At 42.0% G+C, this 25,331-nt stretch overlaps 3 protein-coding genes across 6 annotated transcripts; 2 read left to right on the forward strand and 1 right to left on the reverse strand.

The window, feature by feature from the left end:
• Window positions 1–80: 80 nt before the first annotated feature.
• LOC134008502 (calpain-1 catalytic subunit-like) lies at window positions 81–16,536 on the forward strand. 3 transcript variants are annotated; one of them, XM_062447910.1, is made up of 22 exons: window positions 82–215; window positions 1,999–2,026; window positions 2,949–3,195; window positions 4,337–4,406; window positions 8,639–8,757; window positions 8,865–8,998; window positions 9,341–9,509; window positions 10,966–11,049; window positions 11,180–11,265; window positions 11,479–11,553; window positions 11,687–11,847; window positions 12,137–12,299; window positions 12,762–12,992; window positions 13,239–13,278; window positions 13,369–13,434; window positions 13,812–13,869; window positions 14,124–14,188; window positions 14,680–14,748; window positions 14,912–14,990; window positions 15,270–15,383; window positions 15,472–15,530; window positions 15,770–16,536. In XM_062447910.1, the coding sequence occupies exons 3-22, from the start codon at window positions 2,950–2,952 to the stop codon at window positions 15,794–15,796; spliced, it is 2,115 nt and encodes a 704-aa protein (XP_062303894.1). In that variant the 5' UTR covers window positions 82–215; window positions 1,999–2,026; window position 2,949; the 3' UTR covers window positions 15,797–16,536. The 3 variants fall into 3 exon arrangements, with proteins under 3 accessions (XP_062303895.1, XP_062303894.1, XP_062303896.1); XM_062447911.1 differs by lacking the exon at window positions 1,999–2,026 and having other exon boundaries at window positions 81–215; XM_062447912.1 differs by lacking the exons at window positions 14,680–14,748; window positions 14,912–14,990; window positions 15,270–15,383; window positions 15,472–15,530; window positions 15,770–16,536 and having other exon boundaries at window positions 14,128–14,188.
• Window positions 16,537–18,371: 1,835 nt separating this feature from the next.
• mrps28 (mitochondrial ribosomal protein S28) lies at window positions 18,372–19,389 on the reverse strand. The gene has a single exon (XM_062447931.1). It carries the CDS (start codon window positions 19,275–19,277, stop codon window positions 18,699–18,701), a length of 579 nt encoding a protein of 192 aa, XP_062303915.1. The 5' UTR covers window positions 19,278–19,389; the 3' UTR covers window positions 18,372–18,698.
• A 110-nt stretch (window positions 19,390–19,499) lies between these two features.
• On the forward strand, window positions 19,500–24,057 carry sde2 (SDE2 telomere maintenance homolog (S. pombe)). Of its 2 annotated transcripts, none has more exons than XM_062447921.1 (7): window positions 19,500–19,658; window positions 20,894–21,011; window positions 21,494–21,605; window positions 22,092–22,261; window positions 22,518–22,623; window positions 22,735–23,104; window positions 23,349–24,057. In XM_062447921.1, the coding sequence occupies exons 1-7, from the start codon at window positions 19,557–19,559 to the stop codon at window positions 23,565–23,567; spliced, it is 1,197 nt and encodes a 398-aa protein (XP_062303905.1). In that variant the 5' UTR covers window positions 19,500–19,556; the 3' UTR covers window positions 23,568–24,057. The 2 variants fall into 2 exon arrangements, with proteins under 2 accessions (XP_062303905.1, XP_062303906.1); XM_062447922.1 differs by having other exon boundaries at window positions 23,352–24,057.
• The last annotated feature ends 1,274 nt before the right edge of the window (window positions 24,058–25,331 follow it).

Below are 25,331 nucleotides of genomic sequence, written 5' to 3' on the forward strand. Positions count from 1 at the left end.
TTATGGTATGGTCCCTCAACGGGTGTATCTCTTTAACTGCACGCTTTGTGGTGTCATTGATGCTGACTCCTCCCCATAGATGGGCAGGGCACAACACTGCAGCACTGAGACACTGATTTCTTCAGCTTTGTTGTTGTCTACAGTTTATATCAGTTTATCATATTCAACATAACTAAGAGGTGTATGACAAGTAAACGTCGAAAATCGAGCTTGTGGTGAGTTCCATACAAATTCGGAATTTGAATGTCAAATGAATTTGTGTGTGTAGATTCAGTTAACTAACCAATTGGTGTCTAAAGGTTTACAAACTCAGTTATCATACGTTAAACGGATAGCCTACTTCTAACTTGCACGTTAAACGGATTCCATTAACTTTATAATGCTAACTTACTGTTTCAACGACAGGATTTTGTTGCGGCATGATGATGCTCACAGCAGTAGCCTACCTAGTAGCCTATTAACCTCTTGCACAGTACACGCGGTGTACTGTACAGGAGCAGTGATGTACAAGTGTTTCACAAGACAAACACATGAAATCGAAATCATTCAAATCGGTCTGCTAAACGTTAATGGCGTCAACATTTTGTATTTAGCATTAGATTAGATGATAGAAGATTCGATGTTTTTGAACTCTTGATTACAACTAAAATCTTAATGAAGCTCAATCAGCATTTGATTAAATCGTCTTTCAATACATCTTCTCATTCATCAATTCCCGCTAAATTTTTAGCATTTAGCATAAACGTTTGTCCTGAAAAAGTCCAAAAGGGTTTGGAATATGAACGATTTGAGCGGTAGGCCTATAGCTCCTACTGTAGCAATGGTAGTTCACTAAAAGTATTGATCAATAATGAAATAAATACATAAGTGTTTATATAAACATGTAGTAGGCCTGGTCCACTTTAAAAAGGGGGACCGGAGGGTGTGCTCCAACTTTAGGGGGATCACACTCCTCAGCCTCCCTGGGAAAGTCTATTCAGGGGTGCTGGAGAGGAGGGTCCGTCGGATTGTTGAACCTCGGATTCAGGAGGAGCAATGTGGTTTTCGTCCTGGCCGTGGAACTGTGGACCAGCTCTATACCCTCGGCAGGGTTCTGGAGGGTGCATGGGAGTTCGCCCAACCAGTCTACACATGTTTTGTGGATTTGGAAAAGGCGTTGGACCGTGTCCCTCGGGGGCTCATGTGGGGGGTGCTCTGGGAGTACGGGGTACTCCCAGAGCCCCGAGAGCTCGGTCATCCGGGAGGAGCTCAGAGTAGAACCGCTGCTCCTCCGCGTCGAGAGGGGCCAGTTGAGGTGGCTCGGGCATCTGATAAGGATGCCTCCTGGACGCCTCCCTGGTGAGGTGTTCTGGGCACGTCCCACTGGGAAGAGGCCCCGGGGAAGACCCAGGACACGCTGGAGGGACTATGTCTCTCGGCTGGCCTGGGGTCCCCCAGGAAGAGCTGGTGGAAGTGGCCGGGGAGAGGGAAGTCTGGGCCTCCCTGCTTAGGTTGCTGCCCCCGCGACCCGACCCCCGGATAAGCGGAAGATGATGGGATGGGATGTAGTAGGCCTACTTCTTTACAAATTCCTTTCATCAGGGTTTTAGGCCAGGTTTGCCACAGCAATGAAAAAGCATGTTGAGGATAAAATCCATAACAAAGAGCAGACGTAAACATTGCAGTTAGGATTTTGAACAGGAAATCAGCTTGATCAATATGTTTTAGGGCAGGGTAATGGTTTAGGGATCTTGGGTTAGAGAGCATTATCTTGATTGTCACAGGTTAACACTCTTATCATCTTACGCTTACAAACCTTTCTTGTAGGCTCTTTAAACTAAACAGATTTAGTTAACATTTCCAGACTCCCCTTTAGCCCACTAAAAACAAAAAAAGTACAATTCATTGAAAATTTACATTTTTTCTGCTTTGCATGACTGTGTAGTAATATGATAATGTACAATTCTGCATCCATGTTGATTGAATCATAAACTGACCAGTCCTTACTGTTCCCGCAAGCCTTCCACCCCCAAACCACGGAGCTCAGGTAGGATTCTGTAGTGATATATGATTGAATAAGTCCGATACTAGTAGTGTCCCCTGCCGTTTCCTGGACAATACCTCATCCTTGACTCTTTCCTAACTCACTCACCTGTTAAAGCATGCATTGCAATGTATGAAGTTTGTCACAGTCTGCATTCAAAGCAAAGCAAAAGCATTCAATACCGGTCCACAGTTGGAGAACAATGTGAAAAGAATCATACTTGGACATTTGAATGTACTCTCCTGTAATCAGAAAAAGTACCTTTTTAAACTTTAAGTCAAACAAAAGGATATCATGTTATACTTGATTGCTGCTGTTTCATCAATTATTAAGGTAACATGATGGTGAAAACCACTGATTGGAGGAGTGGTTCCCTTACATTATTAATTGTCTTGGTTCAGAAACGAACGACAACATGATTCTAACTCCTAAAACATGGTCATTATGTGCTTTAGACGGCACATCAGAAAGACATAAACAACGAGCTTTCCTACATATTTATAGCAAGATTCTAGAAAGAAGCCATAAAATCTGTAAACGTTTGAAGTGCTTATAGGGTGTGGATTTGTTTTTGGCCATGTCCTCAGCATCTACTTTGTCTTGTTGAAAGGTTTTGCTGAAAGGTTTTGCTGATAATGAGCCTGACCATGCTTTGTCCCACACCCCTCAGTGATGTTGTGCGGCCTGCTACTTTGTCCAGCAGACGCTATTTATATGCTCGCTTCTGGTTTCCTTGCTCCATAACAAACACATTCTCACACCAGGACCAAGTCAAACACACATACCAATCCACCCAAATAAGCACCCTTTGGCACCAACGCAGACACGCATGCATGTAAACTTGTACCCTCTTTTATTGTGAACACACACACCCTTCACATGCATACTTTCACGTTCTCACATGCCTTATTTGTGTGCATGTCAGAATGTACCCCTTCAGAGGGATCTCAGCACGCATACAGGAGGACAGACTGCAGGCGGAGGGGATGGGGACCAACGAGCGGGCGCAGAAGTTCCTGAACCAGGACTATGAGGCCCTGAGGCAGGAGTGCCTGGAAAGTGGCCGTCTGTTTGAGGACCCCAGCTTCCCAGCCGAGCCCCCCTCCCTGGGCTTCAAAGAACTGGCCCCCAACTCATCCAAAACCCGTGGTGTCAAATGGATGAGGCCTACAGTAAGACAAGAACCTCAACCTTCATTTGACTAATTTATGCTTTGTGTGTAGTAGCACATTTTGAAGTTCTTGTGTCCAACATACAAAGTCATACACAGATTATTGATGGGTTCTGTGAAACATTTAAATGTTTGACTGAAAGGAGAAATGTACTACTGGTATACTTATCTCCTAGATCTTCTCTCCCAAATGCCCTGGAGATGGGAGTTACCAGCCCTGTTACCCACTATGCGTTAGTCCTTCTGTCTTGTGAGGAGGAGTGTGATGCCTACTCTCCTTGTTTTGTTAAAATTAAAATAAAAAAAAGAAACGAACAACAAAGGCATTGTGTGAAAATTTCAGTTCAGTAGAATTCCAGTTCGAATCGGTCTCACAATCATGTCAGCTGTTGTGCTCCTCAAGCTGATGTGGCCTGCAGAAAGTTTTTTACTCTCACCCACTTAAGAAAACAATGTTACTACTGGTTAGACTGTGGTTCGTTTTGTGAACTGTGGGAATCTATAGGAACTGTCTCTGCACAGAGGTAACTCTTTCATGATTTAGGATTGAATGTTTAGCAGATATTTGTTGATAGCTAATAGCAAATAGGCTAATCACTGTTGCTTGATCACAGACCAGTAGTTCTGACGTTGTATTGGCAGTGGAAGGAAATTTTGTGCTGGGTAAGTCCAGTCGACAGAAAAAATGCCTCATCCCTCCAGCATGTGATGACACTGCTGATTATTTGCAGAAGTAATAGACCGGAACTTTGTGTGTGTGTGTGTGTGTGGGGGGGGATTTCTGTCAGTGATTCTAGCTGGGTAGTGAACAGTGGACACCTACATCCCAGACATAGCTCCCATAACAGCTGCCACTTGTGTATATATGAGCAAACAGCACAAGTTCTTAAATGGTGTCAACAGCTCGCTGATGGCCAAACTCCCTCTCCATCTCTTATACTAGTTTACCTTCAACTTCTCAAGTCAAGAACTGAGGGTGGATTTAAGATAAGCAGACATTGGGGTGGCTGGATGCACAGTTGTGTCTTAATTATGAGCATTGGTTACTACATGTTTACGGCCCATGATAGCCTTTATTTGTGTCTTTAATGTATGTGTGTAAACAGCTTGTCCCTGTCTAACTGTCTGTTCTCTGTCAACAGGAGCTCTCAGACAGCCCCAAGTTTATTGTCGGTGGGGCAACCAGAACTGATATTTGTCAAGGAGCACTAGGTGGGTCTGTGCAAAGCAAAAATGGGACTTTAAAATGGGTGCTTTTAAATAGTTGTATCTAATGTCAAGTTTAGTCTCCAAAACAAACTTTTTGTTGTACTAATTTTCCCTTAATTATCTTATTTTCCTGTATTTGTCATGCAACACAATCAAATGGAAGCCTGACAGAACATTTGTTTGTTTCATGCACCCGATATACTCTGGTGGAAGACTGTGCTGGAAATGTATAAAAAGAAAAAAGAGAAAAAAGAGTCAAAACTTGCATCTTGTTAAGGCAATGACAGTCTCTTATCGTTTGTTTATTTAGTTGTTCTTTCTGACTGGGAGTTGTCTTCATACTCCCTCTGACGACTCTTGAAGAGGAAATGGTAGTGAAAGGAGACTTTGTTGATGGTTTTGGGTACTCAAATCCTTGTTGCGTCTCAGCAGTGTCTCCGCACTCATTTGTAGCAGGGTTTTCAAAACGGCTGTGCCTGGAAACTGATTGTTGAATGAATGAATATGAATGAATGAACTAAGTTGACAGTAGGCTCTGTAGCCACTTTTCCTAAATAATAGCGCTGGTTAATTACTACAGAGAATGTAACAATATTTAAAATGGCCACAACTAATATGCTGGACAGAGATAGATTTAGCATTTCGAAATATCCCTGATATGGTTTTACAGCTTCTGTTTGAAATGTTAATTAGTTGGGAGTGGTTTAACCATAGAAGAAAATGCCCAACCTATCACTGTTTGATTTGAGAGTTAAGTTACATATTGATGAATGCTGATCCAATGACATGATTGTAGAACTACATATCCCATACAACATACATGTAACCCTAACTCCTTTAAAATTCTAAAATTCAAAATACCTCAGAGTAGCCTAAAGTGAGGACAGACTGTCTTGTGGAATGACTAGTAGTGAGTAATACTGGAATGACCCTGGCTGACTCACTGGATTGATATGTGTGGGTGTGGTTTGGATTCTCTGGTGAGTCAGAAAATTGTTGAACGAAAGAGGGGAGTGCTGTGGAGAAACACAGTAGGTGTAGTGTAGTCTGTGCATAATGTAAAAGAGGGTGTATAAACAGAGATGTAGTTTTTAATTGCAGTCTGGTGTGGGTTCAAAACATGGTGGAAGTAGCCTAGCAAGTTTGAGTTCAAGATTTTGTTAAATTAGCTAAGTACTTAGAGGAACTCGGAATAACTGTGTTTTCAGTAGTTCCAGGAAAAATATACAAGACCAAGGGACAATTAGACAAGCTTTTCTGTGCTATCTGTGCTCTCTGGTCAGTGTCAGGTTACCTGACCGGTATTCTCAGTATTTTTCTTGTCTCCATAGCTGGAGGGGAAAATGCTGTCTGGGATGTATAATGTTTAACATTGGTCGTAAGCCCCAGCCTTCACACACAAACTCCTCTCTGCTGCCCCGGGCATGAGTTGACCTTTTCCTGGTAATGTAATAGTGTGTTGGTTCCACCTAATGTTGGTTTTGGGAAATTACAAGCATGCAAAGTATTGTTTTGAGTTGGTGATGTTATGAAAGAAAACAAGCTTTTTGTGCTTTTTGGCTCCTCTGTAATTTATAAATTTTCAGACAGGGCTATATAAATGTAAAGGGTATAGTATAGTTATGAGAGTTGTTTAAATTAGATTTGAACCCTCAGTAACAGTCAAAACTACGACTCCACCAAGGATGTTTAAGACCTTGAAGTCGTTCTTCAGTGAGTTGCCATTGTTCTTTTGCATAGCACCGTCTACAGCAGCATTTTCCTGAAGCACAGCACTAAACCTATTACAACTCGGTACTGTATCATTAGCATTTCCTTGCAGCCCTTTTCAGTGAGTGGCTTATGCACATTAACTTGGTTACACAGTTAATATTTCATTGTGACTGATGGATAGTTTAAAGCATTTACTGTCAACAGCTTGATGGATGGCTTCTAACCATTGACCATTTCCAGGCATGTTGCTAATGGATGTGCAAAGATGGGAATTGGGCCTCCCATCCCTGGTCTCAGCTGTGCACTGATGACATGTGCTTCATGGCAGCCCACTGCTAATGTAGTTGAGGTTTAGGGTGTCTACAGTTGACAAAGATAACTTTCAAGTGTTTCTAATGTGTTCGTTGAGAAGGCTTTTCTTAGTAGGAGAATTATGACTGAACATCAAACAGTTGCTGATCATCAGAATGTGTGTGGTTGTGCAGAATGTGTGTGGTTGTGCAGAATGTGTGTGGTTGTGCAGAATGTGTGTGGTTGTGCAGAATGTGTGTGGTTGTGCAGAATGTGTGTGGTTGTGCAGAATGTGTGTGGTTGTGCAGAATGTGTGTGGTTGTGCAGAATGTGTGTGGTTGTGCAGAATGTGTGTGGTTGTGCAGAATGTGTGTGGTTGTGCAGAATGTGTGTGGTTGTGCAGAATGTGTGTGGTTGTGCAGAATGTGTGTGGTTGTGCAGAATGTGTGTGGTTGTGCAGAATGTGTGTGGTTGTGCAGAATGTGTGTGGTTGTGCAGAATGTGTGTGGTTGTGCAGAATGTGTGTGGTTGTGCAGAATGTGTGTGGTTGTGCAGAATGTGTGTGGTTGTGCAGAATGTGTGTGGTTGTGCAGAATGTGTGTGGTTGTGCAGAATGTGTGTGGTTGTGCAGAATGTGTGTGGTTGTGCAGAATGTGTGTGGTTGTGCAGAATGTGTGTGGTTGTGCAGAATGTGTGTGGTTGTGCAGAATGTGTGTGGTTGTGCAGAATGTGTGTGGTTGTGCAGAATGTGTGTGGTTGTGCAGAATGTGTGTGGTTGTGCAGAATGTGTGTGGTTGTGCAGAATGTGTGTGGTTGTGCAGAATGTGTGTGGTTGTGCAGAATGTGTGTGGTTGTGCAGAATGTGTGTGGTTGTGCAGAATGTGTGTGGTTGTGCAGAATGTGTGTGGTTGTGCAGAATGTGTGTGGTTGTGCAGAATGTGTGTGGTTGTGCAGAATGTGTGTGGTTGTGCAGAATGTGTGTGGTTGTGCAGAATGTGTGTGGTTGTGCAGAATGTGTGTGGTTGTGCAGAATGTGTGTGGTTGTGCAGAATGTGTGTGGTTGTGCAGAATGTGTGTGGTTGTGCAGAATGTGTGTGGTTGTGCAGAATGTGTGTGGTTGTGCAGAATGTGTGTGGTTGTGCAGAATGTGTGTGGTTGTGCAGAATGTGTGTGGTTGTGCAGAATGTGTGTGGTTGTGCAGAATGTGTGTGGTTGTGCAGAATGTGTGTGGTTGTGCAGAATGTGTGTGGTTGTGCAGAATGTGTGTGGTTGTGCAGAATGTGTGTGGTTGTGCAGAATGTGTGTGGTTGTGCAGAATGTGTGTGGTTGTGCAGAATGTGTGTGGTTGTGCAGAATGTGTGTGGTTGTGCAGAATGTGTGTGGTTGTGCAGAATGTGTGTGGTTGTGCAGAATGTGTGTGGTTGTGCAGAATGTGTGTGGTTGTGCAGAATGTGTGTGGTTGTGCAGAATGTGTGTGGTTGTGCAGAATGTGTGTGGTTGTGCAGAATGTGTGTGGTTGTGCAGAATGTGTGTGGTTGTGCAGAATGTGTGTGGTTGTGCAGAATGTGTGTGGTTGTGCAGAATGTGTGTGGTTGTGCAGAATGTGTGTGGTTGTGCAGAATGTGTGTGGTTGTGCAGAATGTGTGTGGTTGTGCAGAATGTGTGTGGTTGTGCAGAATGTGTGTGGTTGTGCAGAATGTGTGTGGTTGTGCAGAATGTGTGTGGTTGTGCAGAATGTGTGTGGTTGTGCAGAATGTGTGTGGTTGTGCAGAATGTGTGTGGTTGTGCAGAATGTGTGTGGTTGTGCAGAATGTGTGTGGTTGTGCAGAATGTGTGTGGTTGTGCAGAATGTGTGTGGTATGTCCAGTTACACTGCCAGGGACAGGATCAGCTTTTGGGTCTTAAAACCCAATTTATAAGAATATAGTGTGTATAATCACAGTATACAGAATACCCATCCAATGGAATGTCTCAGAATTACCATGAAGTTCAGGATTCATTTGTATCAAGGCAACCTCAGCAAGCCAAGAATTGATCATACGTTCCCTCACTTGGGTACAGTATTCTCCCTTAATGCTTTTTGAGGAAGCTTCTAGGAGTTGAGGAAATAGGAGGTATTTAGATGTAAAGAGACTTCACTTTGGCCATGATCTTAGACTCAAATCAAGCCAGTCCTGCACTTAATGTCAATAGTTTCATAGTTCTCTCCCTTCTGCTCTCTTTCTTTCTAGGCGACTGCTGGCTCCTAGCAGCCATTGCCTCCCTCACCCTTAACGAGAAGCTACTAAACAGAGTGGTCCCTCATGGCCAAACATTCCAAGATAACTACGCTGGTATTTTTCATTTCCAGGTACTAACAGTCTTTCCAATGTGTCTATCTGTAATTCTGAGTTTTTCAACTCATCATTTCTGGGAGATGGTGTGATTTCATTGAAACAACTGCTTGTTTGTTTGTAGTTCTGGCAATTTGGAGAATGGGTGGATGTCGTCATTGATGACCGATTGCCTGTCAAAGATGGAGAGCTCATGTTTGTTCACTCCGCCGAAGGGAATGAATTCTGGAGTGCGCTGATTGAGAAAGCCTACGCTAAGTAATATCATTAGTGAAAAATCTCAGCTATTGTTTGTGAAATAGATTTTAAGTTTACTTTAGTTTTGAACCACAATGTTGACTTCAATCAAATGTTTAACCTAAAAGAAAAAACTGGGCTGAATGAAATAGTTTTCATACACGTTATCTCCAACAGTAAAATGACCCTCAACCCTTAAATACTCTTTTGTACTCAAATTACTAGATTGTAGTACAAATGAAGTTTTCTGTGGCTTTTTTGCATAACACATTAAGTAAGGGGCAACATCCTACTTTAATACTACTAACACTACATCCTACTTTTAACCTTTTCATACCTGCTGCTGTGTTGTGTTTGTCATAGGCTGACCGGCTCGTACGAGGCCCTATCAGGAGGCAGCACCACTGAGGGATTTGAGGACTTCACTGGCGGCGTGGCGGAAATGTATGAACTCCGCAAAGCCCCCAAAGACCTCCACCGCATCATAGGAAAAGCCCTGGAAAGAGGATCTCTGCTGGGCTGCTCCATCGACGTAAGTGGCTTCGCTAGGTCACAGCCTGGAACAAACAGAGTCAGTACTCACACACACCTCCCCTGCTGGGGAGGACAGATCATTCCACCACTGAGAAGTGTTGAAGGAGAAGCAGGCTCCAGTGCCTGCCGGTCGCTGCCAGGGTCGGTAACATAAACCCTGACCCTTACCTTTACCATGGTCAACAGGACTGGCACCTTTTCCTCCTGCTTCTCTTTCCGAGCTCCCCAGTGGTGGAATGATCTCTCCATCTATCTACGCAACTCATAGTCACTACCTTCCTTCCAACAAGTTCTGAAGACGCATCTTTATTCAAACTCCACCTGGACTGATAAGTCTAAATCACTTACCCTGAGGGCACTGTAAGCTGCACTTAGCTGTACATCACTTCTTGTGGTGTCTGACAAACTGTCCCTGATGTAACACTTTCTCTGTAAACAGACTGCAGCCACGAAATAGTTTACGATGTTGGTATACTTGATGTATTATGTTTTTGTTGCACTGTCCATCTCACTAATATGAGATATACAGTATGTAATATTGTAGTTGAGAGGAGGCAGATACAGACCAATCCTTGGCTCTAACCATTGAAATACAGTTAAAACTGTGCACTTGTGGTTCTTGATTATCTACTGTATGTGCACTATTTATATGTCACTTTGGATGAAAGGATCTGCTAAATGAATACAAATTTGATGTACAGTACTGTGCAAGAGTCTTAGGCACAATAAAAAAGAAGCCAAAATGCTTTAACCCTCGTGCTGCCTTCGGGTCACATGACCCAAAGGTTCATAACGAACCATCATTGTGTTTACCCAATTTTACCCAATACAAAACCAAATAAAAATACTTTTCTTTTAACCTTCGCAATGTGGGGGGTCTGAGACAGCCCGACGGTTAAAAGAAAATGCTTCACTTTGTTTTTTTATGCGGTAAAGTTGTCGCAATACGACGGTGGGTCACAATGACTGATGGGTCAGAACGACCCGAGGAGAACACAAGGGTTAACCCTTGTGTTATCTTCGTGTCATTTTCTTTTAACCGTCGGGCTGTCTCAGACCCCCCACATTGCGAAGGTTAAAAGAAAATTATTTTTATTTGTTTTTGTATTGGGTAAAATTGGGTAAACACAACGATGGTTCGTTATGAACCTTTGGGTCATGTGACCCGAAGGCAGCACGAGGGTTAAGAAATAAAGAAATGAAAACACTAAACTAATATTTTTGCAAAAAGTGTTATACTGCCGCACAAAGACAGAAGACTGTAAATACATATAAGACAATATTTATGTTAAAAATCTTTGTTGCATATGACTTCTGCACAGTGCCATATATAAATGCCATTGGAATTTGAATTTAGCTCTGTGTGGGTAGCTAAACAAATAAAGGCAGTAGGACAATGGAAAATGTGATTTTGGTCATTTTGTATCTTAATGATCTGTCTTTATTCCTATCAGATTACCAGTGCCTTTGATATGGAGGCTGTGACCTTCAAGAAGCTAGTGAAAGGCCACGCCTACTCCGTCACGGGGCTGAAGCAGGTGAGGAAGGAACACAGTGGAAGCATTTTACTGACTAAGGTAGAACTGACAATGAGACATCAGTGAAGGTATTAGGACAAATAATATGAAAAATATCAATGTTAAGTTGTATGAGCGTCATTGTTGCTAGGTGAACTACCGCGGTCAAACGGAGAGGCTGATACGAATCAGAAACCCCTGGGGTCAGGTCGAGTGGACCGGAGCCTGGAGTGATAAGTGAGTTTGTAAATTATAATTTAGGAACTGCACCCAAGGCTTTCACCCACTGTGTGACTTGTGTATATGGTTGAATAAAAATGAAAGGATGAATTTGAATTTGATATGAGTTTATTTCATCATCTTTCCCACACCACCTGTTTGTTTATATAACTTTCCTTCTTTGTGTGTGTGTTTCCCTCATTCCTTATTCTACTGTGTTGTTTCCCGTAGTTCACCGGAGTGGGACGCTATTGACCCATCTGAGAGAGAAGACATGCACTGCCGCATGGAGGATGGGGAATTCTGGTAAAATGTCTGGGGATTCAGCCTGACAAAAGTTAATCTAGTCACATGGACCTCGCTAGACTCTTTTTACACTCAATTTCTGATGCTCCTTCCTCACCCTCTCCCTTTCTCCCTCTCGCCTGTCCCTGACCAGGATGTCCTTCCAGGAGTTCCTGCGTCAGTTTTCCAGGCTAGAGATTTGTAACCTGACGGCTGACGCCCTCAGTGAGGACAACCAGAGTTTCTGGAACACCGTCAAGTTCGACGGAGGCTGGAGACGAGGCAGCACCGCGGGGGGATGCAGAAATCACCCGAGTGAGAGAGCCATATAGATGATTGTTGAATGAGGATGACAATACATTAAAGGATCCTAGACAGAAATTATATTATTTAGCATATGAATAGCATGTAGATTATGCTGGTAAGGCAACCATGCACTGGCACCAGCCATGGTCTAGTGGTTATGTGCCTCTGGGAGGGAGCCCAGTGGTACAGTTCAGCTGTAGCTTAGGAACTTTTAAGGTTAATGACCTTCCTGCATGACGTAATGCATGTCCTGTATTATCAACAAGCCCTCCTCTTCTCTGTTTTTCCTTCTGGGTAGACACCTATTGGATCAATCCCCAGTACAAGATCACACTGCTGGAGGAAGATGACGACCCAGAAGATGACGAGGTGGCCTGCAGCTTCCTAGTGGCTCTCATGCAGAAGGACAGGCGCCGCTACCGCCGTCAAGGCCAGGACATGCATACCATTGGCTTCGCCATCTACGAGGTGGGGGGTCAAAGGTCGCCATGTGACAACAACATGTGAACCATCTGACAGCTCCTTGTAGAATCATGGTTAGGTGTTTAAGTGTTGGATTGATGGGCTGTCACAGATGAATACATAATTAATTGATTTAAATATTGAATTATTTATTATGTTATTTGTATAATTATTACAATTTATTAGTATTTATGCCCCATCAAAAATGTCCCCACAATTACAACATATTTATAATATTGATTTATATGTAAGTATTGACTTGTTCTTTCTATTTGTCATGTTCACAGATTCCTGAGGAGGTATTCCACACTTGAAAATGGATAGAATGAAATGCCCAAATTTTGTCACACACACACCCATGTGTAGACACAAATTCTGTCCTGTATGTGTGCATACAATCATACCCAGACACACACTCACTATATTTCAATATACAGTACAGCCCTGAGTATGTATCTAACCAAACAAATCTACTACCAGTTCAAGGGTAGCCAGAATGTCCACCTGAAGAAGGACTTCTTCCTGCGTCATTCGTCGTGTGCCCGCTCCGAAACATTCATTAACCTGAGGGAGGTGAGCACCCGCCTGCGCCTGCCGCCTGGGGAGTACCTGGTGGTCCCCTCCACCTTCGAACCTGGGAAAGAGGCTGACTTCGTCCTCAGGATCTTCACCGAAAAACAGTCAGACACAGAGTAAGTGTCTCTGGAATGTAATCCGGTGTAGGATTGGCAGCTCAGCTTCAAATGTAAATATCAGAATAATAAAAAGGGGGATCCCCTAGATTTTTTTTAAATTGTAGCTACAGTTAATAGTCCTGTTTTGGTCTAAGGCCTGCATGCTTTAGAAAAAAAAAGCTCATACCCATACATGATATGCAATGTTGCATTATTATGCTTGTAAAATATTAATAAGTTGACCACTGTTATTGATCCTTTTAGGGAAATGGATGATGATGTGGTGGCAACCTTTGAAGATGAAGTAAGGCAGCTCATTTGTAAATGATTCCTTTTTATGCCTTTTTGTGTTCTTCGGTAAGGCCAGGCACAACTAACAGCCTGTTTTTGATAGGGGGAAATCTCAGAGTGTGACATTGATGATTCATTCAGAGATATGTTTGCTCAGCTATCTGGGGAGGTGAGTTCTGTTTTTGGTGTTGTAAAACAAATTACAAAGTAACAATATGTTCAATCTGACATTTTGGTAAACACACTAATTGTGCTTTTCCACAATCAAGTGTTTTTGTTTCAATGGATTTAGTCTGATTTACATGTATGGAGTATTGAAATGAAATGAAATTGTTGCTGAAGGCAAATTGGGTCTGAGACTAAAGATCTCAGTGCATAATTTGGTTATTAAATGATTGCATTCAGATTTGAGGCATTAAGTTGGAACACAAAACAGATTGCAACAACATTGCTTGTTAGTTGAAATTGAACATTTGTAAATCTTCTTATCTTATGAATGTAGACAGGCTGTTTGATAACACAAACAAATATTGCATTATATTTTAGGACATGGAAATATCCGTTTGTGAACTCAGGACCATCCTCAACAGGGTGGTGTCCAAACGTAAGTGCCTGAATGTTCAGGTCACACTTTTCAGAAGCAGAACTGCTTACTGTATGTCCTGTGCTCCTGTCTTGATGTATTTCCCCCATTCAGGTATATGCAAAATGAAGGGATAGTGGGTAACTTTCTTCCAGTCAAAGTTGCTGTTACTTGCTCTAAAGCAAGTCAAGCCATTCACAAGTCAGAGAACTACTGCTCTAGCAACTCGTTTTACTAAAGTTCACAATCATCTCTGTGTTTTTGTACCTATGTAGACAGGGACCTGAAGACTGATGGGTTCAGCATGGAATCCTGCAGAGGCATGGTTAGCCTCATGGATGTATCCTTCCTAACCATAACATTTGTTATATATTTCAACTGTACAGTCCTTAACAGTAATCGCCATTATGGCGTGACCCATTCATTACATGCTGTAGCACTTTGAAGCTACTGAGGACAAGCCTTCGGTGAGGTGTTGTTATGACAACAACTACACTAATGTGAAGGTGTCTGTTGTAGTTCCCCTTGTGTCTTTTTAAGTAATGGACGTGGATTGTGCATCTGGAAATGCATATGTTAAGTTATATATGAGGCCTCAACAGTGCTACAGTATGCAGTTTGTTTCATTATCAAAGCCCACTTTGTAGAAAGGTTTTCCTCCTAGGGGCCTCCATACCATTTGCTATTCTTTCTGACCGAGATATGCACTGTACATAAAATGTCCCATGTCTTTGTGTACTGTATAGCATATAGACAGTACTTGTTGTTAAACCTTTGAGATTCCAAGGGTTTCTCTTGTATCTTATACACCTTTACTCACACGATACACAGAAAGACGGCAGCGCTCGCCTTGGCATAGTTGAGTTTCAGAGTCTGTGGAACAAGATCAGAAAGTGGTTGGTGAGTCAACACAGAATTTCCATGATGATAGTTGTCCTGTTAAGTGATATTAAAGTAAAGTGACTACTAAGCTGTGATACATCTCTGACTTATCTCAAGCGTTGCTGAAAGGTTATTGACATAAACCTTACATTTTAGAGTTGGATTTATTTTCATTGCACAGGGGATCTTCCGGCAGTTTGATATGGACAAGTCAGGATGTATGAGCTCTTATGAGATGCGCCTGGCTTTGGAGTCTGCTGGTGATTATTCTATCCTAAAAAAATTCCATCTATGTTAACCACAAACTAAGCACAGTAAATTGGCTATTGCCAGTGATGCTCCTGTTCATTTTCTTCTCAGGATTCATATAATTTCTGTCCTTTGCTCATTAGACCTGATAAGATACTAATAGCACTAATATCTACTAATATCCTCATTTAACTCAATCATATGGTAAAAAGCCACACAAAGATGAGAATAGCTGCCATATATTCTACCTTTCATTGTAATTTAGGTGTAAAAATATTTTTTCTCCACAGGGTTCAAACTTAATAACCGACTGAACCAAGTGCTTGTTGCCAGATACGCAGAGAACGAAGTAATCGACTTTGACAACTTTGTCTGCTGCCTGGTCAAGCTAGAGGCCATGTTCAGTATGTCTCACGAATCCCCACAAAAAAATATGAAATATCTTATTTGTGTATTTTTCTTGTATTAACAGAGGGTTTTTTTTGTCAACAGAGGCCTTCCAGGAGTTGGACAGAGAAAACACTGGAACTGTTGAACTGAATATAACAGAGGTATTTAAACACTGTTCACTGAATTACAAAGACAAGTCCACACAATCTGTTGTATACACGTCACTGTTATACTTACAATTATTTTAATAAAATAATGTTTTGCGCTGACTAAAACAGTTACTTATGTTAAATAAATTACATTATGGAAAATACATATTTGTATGTAAGCATCTCCTAAATAAAATTGTATACATGTAAATGATATATGCTTAAAATGACAGAACTTTTTTCTCTCTCAGTGGCTGTACATGACCATGTGTGGTTGAAGTACTCCACAATTGATATTCCAGTTTACAATAGAGAACTCCAACAATGGAGGACGACATGGCCAGCGTGCACCCTGAAAGTGTGCACCATCAACTAGACTAGCTGCACGTCCCACTACCCCAGGGAGGATCTACAGTACTGTGCTTCTTATACACAGGCTACATCCTACTATTTTCAGCTTTAAATGCCTATAAAAAAGCCATGTTGTTTCAGCTGTTCCAGCATTAATACTTAAAAAAATGTCCACAGATAGTTCACATGTAAATCCCTGCATGGTTAAGTTCTGTGGTAGTACTAGAATGTATATTTAACTTCAGATGACTAATGCCTCAGTATGTGCCTCTCCTGACATGATGACCTGTAATATGAGCTCATTAGGCTATACCAATATCTATATAACAGGGGCCAATTCCTGCATATCAACACAATACTGGAAGATCAACACTTTTAGAGGTGTGTAGCAGCAATTTGTCATTTATTGATAAGCTAATACGTGTTATAGTGCAATTATATTTAATCTCAATGCACATTTAGAACATAAAAAAGTGTGAGATGTGTTGTAGATGGTCCTGACGAAGCCGCAAACTAAGAGATCACCTGGTTTTCAACAACATACACCTACATTAAAAAGAGGGTGAGGTTGTCAATGGAAAAGTAGACCTGCCAATGAAAGTTGCACATTGACATGCAGGTGAATGTTTGACTAATGTAATTAAACAAAAGTGATTGCAAATTGAAATGGCTTTTTATTTATGAAAGCTGTTTCAGTGCTTCTCAAGTTGGATTCACCAATTCTAACCACACAATTAGTAATCTGACTGACATCGTGTAAACAGCTTGCACACTGCCCCGACAAACGCCAACATTCTACAACAAACACCAACAGTCGGGTCAGTGTGGGCCAGCAGTTTGTGTTTGTTGGTCATTGTCGGGTAGGCCTATTGTCGGAAGAGTTCAACATGTTCAGTCGGATCGGGTGAAGTTGCTGAATGTCTGACCAATGTAGAGGGATTTCCAACGAACGCCAACATTCTGACAGCTCGTTACCTTGACAACTAGGCTCAACAATGGCTGGTTTCTGGACCCAAGAACGCGAGGATGTACTCCTGGAGTGATGGGAAGAGAGAGCATACTCCAACCGAGACATCAAAAGTGCCGCAATGAGAAACATCACGACTAGCTAGCTAACTAGTTCTACCATGTTAATCTGTTAACAAGATAACCTATTTACATTTAGTCATTTAGCAGACGCTTTTATCCAAAACGACGTACAAGGGAGAGATAACCTATCTAACTAGTTGCTAACACGGTTGTTTCATTAGTAGACTATGGTCACTGCTCCCTGATCTAGTAGGCTACAAGTATCAGTGTATTGCAGTGGCAGCGCCAGACATTTTTTTTCTGGGGAGCTCGGCGTTTTAGCGTGTGCTATGAAATGAGGGCGATAGCCTATGTGTCACATGGTTCTCTACTACACCTCCCCAACATTATGTCTATCATCTGTTTACATGTTTTCTCTCTGAAGCGTCTTGGGGGTCCATGAAAAGCGCTAAACAAACCGATTGTATTATTATTATCATTATCTAGGCTACTTCCGACGGACGCGCACAGTCTGCGACGGTCACTGACAAGATGCATACAGCATGTTAGAGTCCGCAGGTGACCACTAGTCTACCATGTCAGACAGAGTGAAATGAATCTTGGAATAGCAGATAGAATTAACTAAAACAGTCAGAAATGCGTTAAAAAGGTATATATTATTTCAGTTCACAATCATCAATAATCACATTGAACCTTACCCAGCTAACAGGGGACGTCCTGGTGACGTCATTTTGTTAGCTGGGTATGTAGGCTATACCTAGCACACAGACAGACTGCTTGTCCTAGGCTAAAGAGTCTCTGATTTTTTTTAAGGCGGCTCCAAAAAAATAAAAAGGCAAAAAGTTCAAATCTTCGGCAAAAAAAGGGCCTCTTCGTTGCTAATCAACCGAAACTAGTCTTCAGCGACACTGAAATCAATGCACTTAAATCAGACAGCATTCATTAATGTTACACAGCTAACTGTTACCACGCAAACTGTTCCAACTAGCTTTTACAAAAACTCCTGTTGGAAACTCCAAACATGCGAGGTGGCTATTTCTGGAGTTTTGGTCTTCTCGGACCATCCTGAGCGTAATGTCACTGATGCTGCTATGCACCCTCAGTAGTGGTGGAGGGTTGACCTCGTTGACCTCAACGTTCCTCCCCTTAAAAATCCACACCAGATACCCCTGCCATTTCTTCTTCTTCTACGTCACTCTCGTTTCTTAATCGTTCTTCCAAACGCGGACATTTAGGTAGCAAAAAACGATGCTTTGTTGATGTTAACTTGAAACTATCATCAGAGAATGTTTAATATAGAACAAATATAAACAGGCTCTGCTATCATGCACTAGCTCGCTTTCTCCTTCAACCGTCCGTTAACGTTTACGCGTTGACAGAATGATTGCTCTGTGTCTAAAACAAAAAATTAAATCTGTTAATTTCAATAATTATAATTTCAATAGTTATAATTTTATTTTGTGAGTTAAATATTATTATCACACAATAAATAACGCAGAATGACGTTGATCTTAAAATGATACTACAACACACAGAAAAAGTAATTAGCTCGCTGAAAAAAGTTACTGTCTGCAGTGTGGAGGCATTGGTTTTCTGGACATTCTAAAGACAATCACCAACAACTGCCAACTTTAGAATGTTGGGATTTGTTGGAGTTTGTTGGGGCAGTGTGCAAGCTGCTAAGAAGTAAAGGTACATGAGCCCCAAACACCAAATTTATAATATCGTGTTTATTGATGTCTAGGGACAAAATAATAAACATGCAAACTTTAACGCAGCGTTTGTCTGGCTACGCAACTATTACAGTTTGGTTTTTGAGTCCTTGCTCTCAATCACTCCAAGAAGGAGGGCATCCGCCTCTAGTAAAGTGGTGTCCGAGTTTGCTCCCAAAAAACGGGACGTCAGCTCAAGGTCATCCAAACGCAAACGAACTCGGCTGTCTCTCTGGTATTTCTCCCCATCCACCGACGGTCGTTTGCATACACAATGAAACTTTCCACCAAAGTCAATGTACAGATCGTCTTTAACAATGTGGAATATCTTGCCAACGACAATTTTACCCTTAGCTGGGCCCATCTGCATGAGAGGAGAGTGTCGTAGCATCGACGCAAATGATTTCTCATCCCTCAAGGAAATTGCTCTGACAGCAACTGTCGCCTGGTCTTGTCTCTGCTGGAGATCTGTGTGCTGATCGAAGGCTGCAGCAAATCCACTTTTAGGTTTCTCCGAGGCTGGTTTGACCGTTTCCACGACAGCATCTCCGTCTGATCCACCGATGCTAGCTGTACAGTAAAAAGACATACGGCCATATATTTGTCTTATAGGGAACAGCCATGTGCGGGTCCTCAATCCTGTCACAACCTTACACAAGGCTGCCATGTTGGTTAGCCGAAGCGGTGTGGATGACGCGAAGGATGCTGGGTAGTGGTGATTGTTTGGTATCTAATCTAAATATATATATTTTTTACAACTGCACTATTGGCACAGATAACGTGCCTGTAAATAACGTTTTTACAACCATACGCCGAGTTAAAATTTAGAATTATCCAACGAAAAAATAACAAGTTCGACTAACTAATCATGTCTCCACGGGGCTTCCGTATCTTATATTCGTGGACTAGAACCATTTCCGGAACGAGCAACACGCAGATTATCAACATGGAGGTGTTTGTGTATAACCCATTTTCCCAGTTTTTCAGTGCGCTTTTTCCTCTTGAATCTCATGTTCAAGACCTTGTTGAGCACTATATTAAAAAAAGGGTGAGTATGGGATTTCCCAAATCTTTCTAATGTTTATTAAACTTTTCTTTCTGCTAACGAATGTTTGTAGCCTAGCTATCGAGATACAGCCAGGTGGCGAGGTAGCTTGTCGGGGCAGACTTAAACCTTTTCTTTTTAGGAATGATAGCTTGTTGTTTGATTATATAAGCCAGAGTTCGGGTCTATTTGTCCTACCGGGGGCCTGTTCCATAAAGGGAGTTCGGACAGATTTCCCTACCGTATAGTGGAAAGCTAGTATTGGGCAGAGCCATAAAAAATGGCTTTTTCTAATGGATCGGGTATTGGGCTAACACAGCGGGGCACGGATGGAATGAATCAATCAATAAATGACACCACTAACATAGCTAACATGGACACGTTTTTGACGGGGCTCCCACGTAAACGCAAAGCATAGGATGAAGCATCGCCAAATGTGCTTCCAAAGCAATTTCCTTCCAAGGCAAAGACTAAAAAATATGACGACACATATCTTGTCTTAGGCCAAAGGGTATAGAAGCACAATATAAGTTCTTGGCTTTGGCTTCACCTGTAACGTTAGCCTACAACGGTGGGTAATGAGCAGGTCCAAACGTAATTCGCGAGCGCAGAATTCCGACGAAAACCAGTGGAATTTTAAATACAATGCATTGGTCTGAGGCAACATTGAAATCAACTTGTCAACTCATATTACGTCTCTATTCTTTCGAAATATTTAACCTGTAAACAGAGCGCATTGCCACCAGTGTAGGTTGGTCTGTGATAGAAATCGAAGGAAGTCTGTCAACCCTGAAACTGATACGTTCACGTTTGACTAGCTACTGTACTGTAGCCAATATTAAAACGTTAGCCAAAAATGCCGAGATTCAGCCCTGAAGAACTGACACGGAAACAATTATCAGACAAAATTACAACAATAGACAGGGCCAGGGATTTTTTCAGCCGATCTTTATGAGGATGGATCAATACTTTTTTGCAAAGTCTGTCAACATTCAATCGACCATATTCGGCGTCAAACTATTGTGGAACATCTTCGGAAATGTTCTTATGTACCAAAGGGGGGCCCAGCACAGAACGTCTGGGAACCACTGGGCTAACAAACCCTTACCCTAACATTGGTGTGCTCAGTAATTCCTGGTTGGACAGTCTGGCGGGTAAAATTAAATGTTAGGACAGCTGTAAATAATATGTAATGCTATGTACAATTGCGATGTAAACTCGTACCTGTGTGTTTTCAGGGTTATCTGTTAGAGGACTTCTATATCAAGAAAAACGGGCGTCTATCAGGACTCGATGATAAATTACAAGATGGAGCAGTGTATCGATTGGAGCCTCGTCTTTGTGGGGGAAAAGGAGGTCGGCTTTCATCAGAACAATATGCAAACTAGAATAATTTAGGCTGTGTATGACTGATAAAGCCGAAAGTAGCCAAGACAAACTCACTATAGGAATGGACCAGAGTTGTTTAGTCAATTGTGTGCACATATTGATGCTACATTTCCTCAGGTTAGGATTTGGATGTTAGTTATGAAATTAATGGGACTTTTTGTGTAGGAATGGATAGATAGGGAATACACTAACTGATGTGTTTTATTACACACTGACAGTTTCTCTCACAAAATATTGTCAGAAAGTAATTGACTTGTTATGGCACCAAAAGCAATTAATCATAGTGTCTCTGTTTAGTTCACTCCTTTTACAACACTTCTGCAGATGTTTCCTCGGTTTCTCAGACAGGAGAGTATCTTGGTGGAGCTGATGCTAATTATGTTGTCTAACAAATTCTATTGTTTGCGACTTTCTGAGTATGAATGTTTGTTTCATTTTGTATTTGACAGGCTTTGGCTCTATGCTCCGAGCTCTTGGGGCACAAATTGAGAAGACCACCAACAGAGAAGCTTGCAGAGACCTCAGCGGAAGACGTTTGAGAGACGTCAACCACGAGAAAGAGTAGGATTTTATATAGTGCCTGATACTCTGCTGTATTTAATCTTTACATTTCTTTCTGTCCGTGAGCATTTTTAAAATAGTTTCCCAACGTCACTTGTTCCAAATGCAAACTAGACCTACCTACTCAATTAACAAATTATGCTCCCTGGAGGAAGAAGGACAAATCATTGGATCAAATGTTTTTTACACAAAGAGAGTGGAAAAAGCTGATTTCCTAAACTGGAACACTCTTCAATTTCAATCCCTGAGACTTCCAATTGTAATTTGCCACGATTATGGTTATTAAAGATTGTAGTTGCTGGCATTTAGTAAAAGATGTATTGATCTGTGGTACATACGTAGGTTGCGATGAATATATTTTTTTTAATGTATATTTATAATGACTGCTTCTCATCAAATCAAATGGTCAGAAATTTGCTACCAGGGACCCTATCGATGTCGACACAAACGTGCACATGTCTAAGTGTTCCGTGTGACTGTCCCCAGGATGGCTGAGTGGCTGAAGAAGCAGGCGGACCGGGATGCGGAGAAAGAGCAGCGGCGTTTGGAGAGACTGCAGAGGAAGCTAGCTGAGCCCAAGCACCAGTTCACAGATCCAAAATACGAGCAGCAGTGCCACGACCTTTCAGAGCGCCTGGAGGACTCTGTCCTAAAAGGCAAGGGAAACATTCTTATCACAAGACTGACTACCAAGATATTGCCAACAATTGACAAATCACCTAATTTACAGCGCCTTTTCAGTAGAAGACGATACTAACAGTAAAACGTGTATTTATGTCAATTGTATAATGTGTAAACTCAACCTAGTTAATACATAGAGTGAAAAGCTGCATTCCATGCTATGTTTCCATTCTCTAGTTTACACAAGTATAGAAACCTACTCGTGCACAGTCTGACTGCCCGCTCTTTCAGGAATGCAAGCCTCATCTAGTGGGCTAGTCAAGGTTGAAGAGGCACCCAGTAGGAAAAGGCCTACTCCAAATAAAGGTCGAAAGGCCACCAAGAAAAAATGCTTATGGTGAGTTGCGTGATGACTATATTGTTCCAACAATATAACAATTATTAGACCATTCCTGATATGATAAACAACTCAAGTGACAATATTTGTCAATAACTTCTATCGTCCTAGGACGGGGGCTTCCGGGCTAGATGACCTCAACGACAGCTCGGAGGAGGACGAGTCGACCGACAGCGAGGCCTCTGCCTCCACCTCCAGCCCAGGGGCTCCAGGCAGCCCAGCAAAGAAAGATGACAGGGCTGAAACGGCAGTCCGTTCCTCAGCTGCTCAGGGAAAGTCTGAAGCTAAGGAAACCAACTCCGGTTCCAGACCCAGCTCCCCAGAGAGGAGCCCAGCTCGCGTCCAGGCATGTGGAGTGGCGGAGCAGGAAGCAGAGCCAGGTTGCAGAGGAGAGGAGGCAAGGACCAATGTTGTTGTTGTGGAGACTAACACAAAGACAGAAAGTCTCAAGGAAAGTCATTGTGACATAATCCAGTCTTTTGTGAGTACCAGTGATTCAGACATTCATTTGTCCACACACTTTCAGGATGTACATAAAAAATAAAATGTTTTAATGATATGTGACAATTTGTCACATTAGTTTCAGCGAAGTAAAAGATTATCCACCAAAATGATCAAATTCAGTCAAATTTAAACATGTAACATTTAAATATGCTAAATATGTAACATATCACCCTAGTGATTTTTCCAACATAATAAACATGGTTGTTTCTCCCTGACGGTAGCAGGAACAGCAGCCTGTAGACCTTGAGGCTGTGGGCTCTGTGGGGGAGCTGGAGGCGCTGGGCTTGGAGAGACTGAAGGCAGAGCTGATGAGACGAGGACTGAAGTGTGGGGGAACTCTGGCGGAGCGCGCCGCTCGCCTCCTCTCCACCAAGGGGCTAAATCCTGAGCAAATCGATCCTGCTCTGCTGGCCAAGCCCAGTAAGGGAAAGAAAAAGTGATCGGGCGAGTTCCAAATCGCTGATCTGCGTGATTTTAAATGTGTGTTGATCCAAATGAAAGGGGTGGGAAGGTGGACTTCATAATGAGCATTTTGAATGTACACTGTCCAGCCTATCAGAAGACAGGTATGCAATTCAAGGGAACTGCAACAGTTTGAAACTGGTTTTTATTGGGTGCTTTCTTAAAGCAACAACGCTTGTTTGACACGACACCAATCGTGCTTAATTCTGTCACTCTATTCTGTTGAGCCCAAAATGGTTCATTAGTTGTTTTCAAGCTGGATATTGTCTGGCGATTAATTGATTTTTAAAATGATCCTTCCTAGTTTATGTACTTAAAGGTATAACTTGTCAGTAATCATCCATTTCTTTTCTTTTTTATTAGTTAAAACGTGTGGAACATGTATTCTGAAAGAAAGTTTACTTTAGTCTGTTTGGTCCCGGTAGAAAGGTTGTATGTGGTTAAATACATAAAAAAATTATTTCAGATAATGTGTTTTGTTTTTGTTGGAGAATTGAGGGTATAGAGTAGTGTTATAAGGACATTAAATGGTTTTAATCTTCTAAAGGATATAGTCGAGGGGGGGGGTTAGTTTGTGTGATAAACTAAAGCGTTCTGCAGAGAAGGGAGACTGGTGTTGGGCACGGTTTGGAGTGAAAGGGAGAACACGGGACAGAGTAACACGGCAGATATCGCTATATTAAAAAAATTGACACCGTAATTAAAGATCCCATGACATGCTGTTTTTGGATGCTTTTATATAGGCCTTAGTGGTCCCCTAATACTGTATCTGAAGTTTCTTTCCCGAAATTCAGCCGTGGTGCAGAATCACAGCCACTACGAGCAGTCCCACAATGAGCTTTCCTCAGGACATGCCGTTTCTGTGTCTGTGAGGAAGAAAGAGGCGTGGCTAACTGCCATGCTTCGGTCGTTTGCAAGCCATGATGTCTTGAGGAAAACCAATATCGCGCTCGCTCCGTCGTAGCTAATTGCTCATGAGCTAATTCTCATTGGTGTGCCAAATTCTCTGCGGGCAAAGCGGAGAAAGGGGAGGTAACCTTACGCTCAATAGGGAAGGATTTTCTAAACTGAGCGTTTGAGCTTTCATTTTCTCAAAGGCGGAGAAGAATACCCAGGTCTTGGTTTACACCTATCAAAATTTCTAGCCACTGGGGGACCAAAGGCAGGCTCGGGCAACTCATTAATGTTAAATAACCTCCTAAAGTGAACATTTCATGTCATGGGACCTTTAACCCTTGTGCTGCCTTCGGGTCACATGACCCAACGTTTCATAACGAACCATCGTTGTGTTTACCCAATGCAAAAACAAATACAAAAAATTTTCTTTTAACCTTCGCAATGTGGGGGGTCTGAGACAGCCCAACTCTTAAAAGAAAATGCTTCACTTTGTTTTTGTATGCGGTAAAGTTGTCGCAATACGATGGTGGGTCACAATGACTGATGGGTCAGAATGACCCGAAGATAACACAAGGGTTAAGGGGGCAGACGTGTGTTGCTTAGGCCTTAAATGCAAAGTGATGTGGGAAACCCTGGATGGAATTAAATCTTTGAATCAAGTTTATGACGTTTATTGTAAATTCAAATGTGCTGCTTGCAGGGGAAGGGTCTGAAACTATTTCAGTATAATAGACACACACATTAAACAAGGAATTTGTGGAAATGTTTTAATTCCCTCCACCCCAGCATAAACTGGCATCAATCCAAAAAAAAAGCGGTATGTGGCTTTTCAAGCAATGTGACAC

Source organism: Osmerus eperlanus, chromosome 22, assembly GCF_963692335.1.
Source record: "Osmerus eperlanus chromosome 22, fOsmEpe2.1, whole genome shotgun sequence".
NCBI lineage: Eukaryota > Metazoa > Chordata > Actinopteri > Osmeriformes > Osmeridae > Osmerus > Osmerus eperlanus.

Bases quoted from the DNA above. Each gene is read 5' to 3' on its own strand.
- sde2 (XM_062447921.1), top strand. From the start codon at position 19,557: ATGGAGGTGTTTGTGTATAACCCATTTTCCCAGTTTTTCAGTGCGCTT. The intron at 21,012-21,493 runs GTCGGCTTTCAT...TGTATTTGACAG, and splicing joins TCTTTGTGGGGGAAAAGGAG to GCTTTGGCTCTATGCTCCGA. The intron at 21,606-22,091 runs GTAGGATTTTAT...GACTGTCCCCAG, and splicing joins GACGTCAACCACGAGAAAGA to GATGGCTGAGTGGCTGAAGA.
- LOC134008502 (XM_062447911.1), top strand. From the start codon at position 2,950: ATGTACCCCTTCAGAGGGATCTCAGCACGCATACAGGAGGACAGACTG. The intron at 3,196-4,336 runs GTAAGACAAGAA...CTCTGTCAACAG, and splicing joins TCAAATGGATGAGGCCTACA to GAGCTCTCAGACAGCCCCAA. The intron at 11,266-11,478 runs GTGAGTTTGTAA...TGTTTCCCGTAG, and splicing joins ACCGGAGCCTGGAGTGATAA to TTCACCGGAGTGGGACGCTA.
- mrps28 (XM_062447931.1), bottom strand. From the start codon at position 19,277: ATGGCAGCCTTGTGTAAGGTTGTGACAGGATTGAGGACCCGCACATGG.